The 9877-nt window shown below is 38.1% G+C and overlaps 1 protein-coding gene across 2 annotated transcripts; it reads left to right on the forward strand.

The window, feature by feature from the left end:
- The first annotated feature begins 4076 nt into the window (after positions 1-4076).
- On the forward strand, positions 4077-9624 carry LOC137039422 (elastase-1-like). Of its 2 annotated transcripts, none has more exons than XM_067414730.1 (8): positions 4077-4143; positions 4339-4430; positions 5916-6016; positions 7787-7912; positions 8795-8931; positions 9021-9163; positions 9251-9400; positions 9516-9624. In XM_067414730.1, the coding sequence occupies exons 1-8, from the start codon at positions 4104-4106 to the stop codon at positions 9525-9527; spliced, it is 801 nt and encodes a 266-aa protein (XP_067270831.1). In that variant the 5' UTR covers positions 4077-4103; the 3' UTR covers positions 9528-9624. The 2 variants fall into 2 exon arrangements, with proteins under 2 accessions (XP_067270831.1, XP_067270832.1); XM_067414731.1 differs by having other exon boundaries at positions 9251-9395.
- Positions 9625-9877: the final 253 nt, after the last annotated feature.

Consider the following 9877-nt stretch of genomic DNA (forward strand, 5'->3'; position numbering starts at 1 on the left):
GCGATCACTAGTTTGGACGGGCGCTGTTCGCATCGTGAAATCGTGTGAAAGAAGTTTTTATGAGCTCTGCACTGGAGACTGAGCTGGGAATGAACTGAATGAACCTAAAATCAAAGTCAAGTCCAATGTCAAAGAGTTTGACGTTCATTCATCCAAGAAACAACGAGACACTCAGGTGCTGAATCAGTCTGATAGTTAAAAACAAAATCATTGGTGCAGTCAAAGTCATAATTTGAATCATATTTTATTATTAATGGCCAATAATTATATGTCTACTATTTCTACACATATAATGTAATACAATTATATATATATATATATATATATATATATATATATATATATATATATATATATATATATAAAATACCTACACCGATCAGGCATAACCTAATGACCACCTTCCTAATATAGTGTTTTGCCCGTCAAGGCATGGACTCCACTAGTCCCCTGAAGGTGTGCTATCCGACACTAAGATGTAAGCAGCAGATCTTTTAGGTCCTGTAAGTTGCAAGGTGAAGCCTCCATGGATCGGACGTGTTTGTTCAGCACATCCCACAGATGCTCGATTGGATTGAGATCAGGGGAATTGGGAGGCCAAGTCGACACCTCAAACTCTTTGCTGAACCATTTTTGCTTTTGTCACATTATCCTGCTGAAAGAGCCACTGCCACCAGGGAATACCGATTCCATGAAAGGGTGTACATGGTCTGCAACAATGCTTAGGTTGGTGGTACGTGTCAAAGTAACATCCGCATGTATATCAGGACCAAAGGTTTCCCAGCAGAACATTGCCCAAAGCATCAACACTGCCTCCGCCGACTTGCCTTCTTCCCATAGTGCATCCTGGGGCCATGTGTTCCCCAGGTAAGCGACACATGTACCCGGCCATCCACGTGATGTAAAATAAAATGTGATTCATCAGACCAGACCACCTTCTTCCATTGCTCCGTGGTCTAGTTCTGATGCATACATGCCACTGTTGACGCTTTTGGCGATGGACAGGGGTCAGCATGGGCACCCTGACTGGTCAGTGTCTATGAAGCCCCATACACAACAAACTGTGATGCACTGTGTATTCTGACACCTTTCTATCAGAACCAGCGATAACTTTGTGAGCAATTTGTTTTTGATCGGACCACACAGGCCAGCCTTCACTCCCCACGTGCATCAATGAGCCTTGGCCATCTATGACCCTGTGGCCGGTTCTCCACTGTTCCTTCCTTGGAGCACTTTTGATAGATACTGACCACTGCAGACCGGGAACAGCCCACAATAGGGCTGTGCGATATTGAAGAAAAATTCGATATGCAATATCTTGTTAAAGCTATCCTGTAGCTCAACTAGTAGAGCGAGGCGTTAGCAACGCCAAGGTCATGGGTTCGATTCCCAGGGAAAGCAAGAAATTACAATAATGTAAAAATGTGTGCCTTGAATGCAATGTAAGCAGTCTCTTTGGATAAAAGCGTCTGCCAAATGCATAAATGTAAATAATGCGATATTCGATACGATATTGCAATTAGTGTGTAAAATCTATTTAAATTATATTAAAAAAAATATTTAAAAACTGAGAATGAAACCATTTGCGTTTCACATTCTTTCTGGGATAAGAAAGCATCGCTACATCTTCTGAAAGTGACCAGCAGTGTTGTAGAAAAAATGTGTCACAAATTGTCCATGTTTCAGTGTGTGTGTGTCAAACAGCACGAGACTGCAAATTATTGCGTTTAATAACTCTTTTTAACGTCAAGCAAGTCAAATGAGTAACAGTAATGTGCCCAGTCTATTCGCTGCCCTATGTGTGACCTATATATATATAACATTATTTTTGATATAAACATATTTATGTGTACACGTATTTATTTAACTCATAATATTTACATACACAAGTCTATTGGAAAATAACGCAGAAAAACAGGTTAAAAATAAACATACACATAAGATAAACAATTCAGTCCGACCTGATCAGACGTTCCTTGAAGGCACTCAGTGACCAGCGTGTGACCTTTGAGAGGAAGAGGTGAGAAGAATAAATGTTTTCAGTCGTGGTGAAAGGTCACGTCATCACATTGAGGTCAGCAACTCCTCAAAACACACTATCAGAATGTAGAGAATAGATTACCTGTATACCAGAGCTATCCTATGATGCTTGCTACAAGATTAAAAAATAAAAGGAGTTAACTGAAGACTCAGTGATACCAGTGGATGTTTCTAGAAGAGTTGAGTTCAGGCTGCAGGGTTCAGAATGCTGTACGCTGCCTCCCTCTAGTGTTCAACAGGAAAACTGTCACTGCACCCCATTGAGCGGTCAGTAGGACCAACAGTCTCTCTGTAAATGTGTTTAAAATTTTGTTCTAAAACAAAAGATTTTGTTTTGTTGCAAAAGATATCTTATATGTGACCATTTAACATACAGTAGTTCATAAAACGCCTCATTCTTGTCCTGTATGTGACAATTGTGACAAAACTCCTGGAAAAGCCAAATATAAATCTTATCTTGCTGAGGTCAGTTTCCTTATCCATATCAGGACTGAACCTACAAACACGCTGCCTAAGATTCACAAAAGAACAGATACGTCAGCATAATTTCACAGTGCTAGTTAAACTAGCATACTTAAAAAGCTTATTTAGATTTTCTTAGTAATTATTTTAAACAGTTCTAAGCACAAACTGCCTGGTACATAAAATGTTGATAGAGTATATCAAAATACACAAAATCATATATAAAACATGTTATTGTTTTATGATTAGTTTTATTATTTTTAGTTGTTTTAATCTACTTTATATAAATAAATAAATAAATGTTGGACATGAAATACTTTATAATATTGTGTGACAGGATACATATTAAACTACATAAACTAACCGATTTAAACAGCATTTTTATAATTATTTAATAATTATTATGCATGCAATGTTTATTACAGTTTGTTTTTGTATATAATCTATTTGGAATTTCATAGTTTTAAAAGCTTAAAATATAGACTTTTTCTTACAGGTTCACTAAATGTTTAATTAATATCTTGATTTTATATATATATATGTATTTATTATTATTATTATTTATTAGTATATATTAATCTATACATTATTAATATTACTAAAACTTTAAAATTATAATTGTACAAAAGTTGTACAATGATGTATATATTATTAAAATAAATATTATTAGATAAAACAAACATTATTATTAATTATTATTCAAATATTAAATGATCAAAAACATTACTTATTTTATATAATAATAATAATAATAATAAATGTGTTTTAAAAATACATTTACTTTTATAACATATATTATCAAAATCTATTTTATAAATGTTATATTTAATTTATAGTTAAATATTTATTTAAATGTTTATATATATATATATATTTGTTTGTTATTTGTTTGTTACATTACATTTATATAGCGTTTCTCTAGACACTCAAAGCGCTTAAATAATAAATAAATAAATAATACATGTATTTATTATAATATATATATAATGTATATTACAATATACTATATATATTATAGTATATTATAATATATATAGTATATTGTGTGTGTGTGTGTGTGTGTGTGTGTGTGTGTGTGTGTCTGTGTGTGTATGTGTGTGTGTGTGTGTGTGTGTGTGAACATAATATATATATAAACTGTATTTGTTTTTGTAAATATTTGGATTTTTATTAAAATATACACTTTTCACAGGTTCAAGTAAATCTTTAATTAATATCTAGATTTTCACTATATATATTATTATATAATGCTAAAACTTAAAAAAATATATTAATAAAATAAAATAAAATAAATTTTTGTTGAATTTAAATAATTTATAACATAGAAATACACATTAAACCAGGCATGAACTTTATATCAGGTGCAAAAGTAAGATGCTGAACTAACTAAAAGCTAATGCAGGTCAAGCATTTGTGTCAAACTAGATTAAAAAAGTGTATTCTGCAACTGGCACGTCGGCCTTGGCAGTGGTGACATCTGTGAGATTCACACACCTGTGGGCATCAGCCATGAGTAAACACCTGTTCCGTACAGCGCTGTGAACTTCTGCGGGCATATATAGACGATGGAAGAGCGCAGAAAGACCAGACAGACTGCAAACATGCTGAGGATCTTGTTGTTGAGTGTGCTGGCCGCCCTGGGTAAGACACCTCTCTGTCTGTTGACAAAAAAAAAATCACAAAATCAGTTTGATTTGACCAAGTTAAAACCAGCATAGGTCCTCAGACCTTTAAAAAAAATTAAGTCTATATAGGGTCAAACTACAAATTACCACATTCCTAGTATGTCTATAAGTGTGTTTTTGTGTGTGTGTGTGTGTGTGTGTGTGTGTCCAGCGCTGGCTGAGCCCAGATATATGGAGGATCAGGCCGTTGAGGAGAGAGTTGTCGGTGGAGAGGTGGCAAGACCCAACTCCTGGCCATGGCAGGTACGACACTTTTAACATCAACTCAACTGAAATGTTTTCAATCTCATTCGTTTCGGTGGTTTTCCACAACTAAATGAACATGGTTGTACCAGCTGAAGGTGGTAATGCTATTTTTCAATATATGGTAGAGAGTTTTTGTTGGTGTCCCACTATCAAGAATGATGGTCTACAAAGCAGGATGACCTCAGCTCCACAATAATGGGCATAAATAAACAGCGTTATACCTTTTCTGCAACAGCCCGGTCCTGCAGATTTGCTTTATACAACATTAGAAAGATTAGACCCTTCCTATCAGAACAGGCTGCACAACTCCTGGTTCAAGCTCTTGTTCTCTCCAGACTGGATTATTGTAATGCTCTTCTGGCTGGGCTTCCAGCATGCACTATCAAACCCTTGCAGCTGATCCAGAATGCAGCGGCGAGAGTGGTCTTTAATGAGCCGAAGAAAGCGCATGTAACGCCTCTCTTCATCAGACTGCACTGGTTGCCAATGTCTGCTCGCATCAAATTCAAGGCACTAGTTATCGCCTACAAAACAACCTCTGGCTCTGCACCAATATACCTAAACTCACTTGCTCAGACTTACACACCCTCCAGAAGCTTGCGTTCTGCGAGCGAGCGGCGCCTCGTGGTTCCATCCCAAAGAGGCATGAAATCGCTCTCACAGACATTTTCCTGGACCGTTCCCACCTGGTGGAATGACCTGCCGATCTCAATTCGTGCTGCCGAGTCTGTAGCCATTCTTAAAAAACATCTTAAGACACATCTTTTCCATTTGCACTTGACCAATACAGAATAGCACTTACTGATCACCACAGCAACGACCAAAAGCGCACACTCCTGGATCATATCTACGTCTCTCATCCGGATTTGTGCCTTCAGGCGGGTATGTTACATAGTTATCATAACTATCAGAATCCAGTGTTCTGTATATTGCGTACGTGAGTTTTTGTTGTAGATGGCTATTGCTGCGCGTTTAGCTAGAATGCCATACAAAACCAACCCATTGGGCCACTGAATCTGCATTAACGACAACAGCTGGGGCAACAGCCTTAGTCCTAATGGGTTGTTATCATGGCTATCAAAATCCAGTGTTCGGCACTTTGCGGACGTGAGTTTTTGTTGTAGATGTCTGTCTTTAAAAAAAAAAAAAAAAAAAAAAAAAAAAAAAAAAAAAAAAATTGTTGTGTATTGTGCTAATTAATTGAGATTTCTTACAGCTCTTACAGGTTTTTGGCCTTGTCTGTTCCATTGCTTCTATTACTCTCCCCTTTTTTGTAAGTCGCTTTGGATAAAAGCGTCTGCTAAATGATTAAATGTAAATGTACCTAGTAAAACTTCAAGCTGGTTTTAAGTGGATTTTCCAACATCAATAAAGTCCATTCGCACTGTTTAGTTTAAAATACCGCTCATATTGAAATGTTGGTACAAGTTTTTCCTCTTTCATAATACCAATTTCTAACAAAATCACCGTCTCTTTTCTCAGATCTCTCTCCAGTACCTGTCTGGCGGCAGCTACTATCATACCTGTGGTGGCTCTCTGATCAGAAGGAACTGGGTGATGACCGCCGCCCACTGCGTTGACACGTAATGAATCCACATTTTTTTCTGTATCTAAATGTTTAAGAAACAACATAAACATCTGATAAACTGAGAAAAATCACATGGAGTATGAATCTGAAGGAGTCTCTGCAGAACAAAAGTGGGCATTTCTAAATTTGTAGGGTGTTTTCAAACTGGTGGGTGTTTTCAAACCTAACCCCAACACAACCTTACCGTGACGTGGGCAAATCGAGAGGCTGCTCACTGTAGCGAAAATGGGTGGAATTACGTTTAGACGTCCACAGAGGAGGAGCAAGTGTATTTTGGCCTAACGGTTGGAGATTGAATATCTAACAACACCCTACCCACATATCTCCACCCCATTATACATCCAGAGAGGTGGAAGTGGACGTCATTTGACTCTGCAGTGAGCACCACTTGGACAAAATCTGTAATGCTCTCTAAAACACCCCTCCGTTATGGTCTCACCCACTGATCTAGTAACACCCATTTCTGTCCTGCAGAAACCTAAAGACCTTATTCAGAGCAGTGCCAAAACCGGTATGAAATTGAGGCTGTGAGGGCTAGATAGACTTACTGTGTTTGCAATGCATCCACTGTATAAAGCTCATAGATCACTTCATTTTCACAGCTCATGCTGTTCCAATCCAAACACATTAAATAACACAGAAGTATGCCTCAATGTGCATACTATCCATTCTAAATAGTATGTGACATTACTAATATTCAATACTATTTAGGGCGGATAGTATGCCCATTGGGATGCAGTGTAACTTCTGTCTATCCCTCACAGCCCCTCTTTTAGAGATGGCGCTGCTGTGAATAAGGTCTATACCAAGGGGGTAATCTAGCGCTCGGAAAGCGTTCCACCCCTAGGGGCTGCCATTGCTAACCAAGCCATCACCTGCTGTTAGCATCCCATTGACTCCCATTCATTTTTGAGTCACTTTGACAGTGAATAACTTTACATCAGAGGCGTTTAAAGACTCCATTTGTCCATTGTATATTTCTAAAGAAACACGACAATGTATAAAAGGCTCCATTACCTTGTATCTTACACTATCGCCCCGCAGAAGCTGTTTTTGTAAAAATAGGCTAACGATTGCGTCATAACCAACGCGACCCTGTCGCACAGTTGAGAAATTACCGTATAGACCTGAGGAGACGCTCGCAGGCAATCTTTTACTGTCTATGAGACAGTCGGGGGGACGTGGAGACATGTCCTGGAGACTAGTCTGATAAAGTCAAGGGGGAAGAATGGGTAGAAGCCCATAGTGAGCCAAAAGCAACGGGAGAAAATATTTAAACAACGTGATTCAGCTTTCGCTTTCCACATCTACTAGAAGACTCACAGCTGTCAGACAGGAGGCTCACGTCACATCTACGTCGTCAAGCTCAGTCTGAGCCTGCGCAGTTCGCTCAGCCATCAGGAAGTGAGTGCCCCTAGGTTGACTTCATTATTTCGCCGTAGACGTCAATGGGGTCGCTGTGTCCATTTCTTTTACTGTCTATGGTCTATACTTGACCTGAAGCGAGCCTGCTGTCCACTTACATGATACTGTCACAGTTCGCCCTCTGGCGGCACATGTAATTCACTTTCAATGTGTTAGCAAAACATTTATGGTTGTCGTCTGCATCAAAACTCTTCTTATTGTGTAATTTTTTACCTTTAACGAGGACCGAAATTGACGAGTCAAAGGAAATCTCGCGCCGTTTAGACAGCGTCAATGCAGACGGGATGTAATTTAAAAAAAAAGTGCTCACTACTTTTTCCTGAACGTGTTTCCTTTGCAGCTCAAGAACTTGGCGTGTTGTCCTGGGCGACCACGACATCTACAACCACGAGGGTCGTGAGCAATACATGACCGTCAGTCAGGTCTACATCCACCCCAACTGGAACAGCAACAATGTGGCTTCTGGGTGTGTAACATACACTACACACAATAACTCGACTGTATCGGCAATTAACGTTACACGTATAACCTTTAACACAACAAACTAGACTACATAACTTTAACGAAACACAAACAACAATTGCTAAGCAAATTAACTTAAACATATTGACACGAATGTAAGAAGTAAATACCTAACCGTAGTTTTTCTTCTCAAGTTTTATGACGGTTTGGCGTATGACTATCATAACGTTTGACACTAATATAATTCTTCGCGGCTCTTTGAAATGCTTGATTGTGATTGGTCAATCGCAGCATTTCGCTGTAGGCTACTAAAAGTTACATTGCGGTAACTGACCGGCGCTATTTTCGTATCTTTCGTAGCCTATATCACTCCGCGAAGTTGTGCATTTTCAATTTAAGCTAGCGCCGTCTTGCATATCAGTTGTTGATGTAGTGAAAATACATTTAAATAGGCATAGAGGACTTTAATAGTATAAGTATATTAATGCATAGTTTTTATTTACTCTGTTTTATTAGTGGAAGATTTAAAGATAAATAGGCCTATTTCATGTTCTCCACTCGGGTCAGACAATCACAAAATTAAATAACTTAGTTTAAATAAATATATATATATATATATATATATATATATATATATATATATATTTTGCAGTTATGGCATCATATATCAACAATTAAGCATAACTTTAATGTTGCACAACTCCATACAATTACACATACTTCACTGTATTGAGTTTTTTTTTAAGTTTTAGTTCTAAAGTTCAAGTTTTATACATGTCTACCATCCATGATGATCGTATCAAAGATCTTCTAAAGTTATAGTGCCCCCTAGTATGATAAATGAAATGCACCTTGTAGACTGCAGTGTCTGTTCTTTGCTTTTCAGATATGATATCGCTCTTCTGCGCCTGTCCTCTGATGCGACTTTGAACACATACGTGCAGCTGGCCTCCCTTCCACCCTCTGGACAGGTTCTGCCCCACAACAACAACTGTTACATCACCGGCTGGGGCCGCACTCAGAGTCAGTTTACCTTTAAACAGCTTTGATGTTGGCTGAAATCATTTGTATACTAATGAGTCGTGACCCTCATGAATATGATCTTCATGCAGCTGGTGGGTCACTCTCCGCTCAGCTGAAACAGGCCTACCTGCCCGTGGTGGACCACAGTACCTGCTCTCGTGGCGACTGGTGGGGAAGCACCGTGAAGAACACCATGGTGTGCGCTGGTGGCGGCAGCCTGTCTGGATGCCAAGTGAGAAAGACTGACCATCAAACAGATAATGAACTGTTTCCTGTGGGAAGTTATATCTGATTTTGGCTCCTGTTCTGTTGTTTTTAGGGTGACTCTGGCGGTCCTCTGAACTGCCAGGTCAGCGGTCAGTACGTCGTCCATGGTGTGACCAGCTTTGTGTCATCATCGGGATGTAATGCCTACCAGAAGCCAACAGTCTTCACTCGTGTGTCTGCCTACAGCAGCTGGATTAGTGGAGTAAGTGCAATCATGTTAATAATAAACTTTACATAAGGAACTAAGCAATAATAAATGTCATGACTGTATCTTATAATACTGTTTTCATTCATATTTCTCATTTTGTTCATTTTAGATCATTGGATAAGGAGAAAAACTGAGACGATGAAAGACAAATATCTTCCATTTACCAACGTTTAACATCTGCAATGTCATAAAATACCTGCAATAAACTTTACATTTAATCTTGGGCTGCTTTTGAATTATTTTAAAGATTGGTGTCCTCATTTAAGTTTGATCAAAAACAATAAATACATTTAGTAGTAACTATTTTGTTTTTTTTAAAGGTGAACTTTAAATTGTTCATACATAATGGATGATTCAGACATATTAACCCCTTTCAGACCTTCACTGAAATGGACATCACATGGTGTTTTTAAACCAATATAATGTTTTTATATTATGAATAATGCTTGGTCACTGATGGGTCCTGATCAA

The sequence above is a fragment of the Pseudorasbora parva genome, chromosome 14 (genome assembly GCF_024679245.1).
Source record: "Pseudorasbora parva isolate DD20220531a chromosome 14, ASM2467924v1, whole genome shotgun sequence".
Lineage (NCBI taxonomy): Eukaryota > Metazoa > Chordata > Actinopteri > Cypriniformes > Gobionidae > Pseudorasbora > Pseudorasbora parva.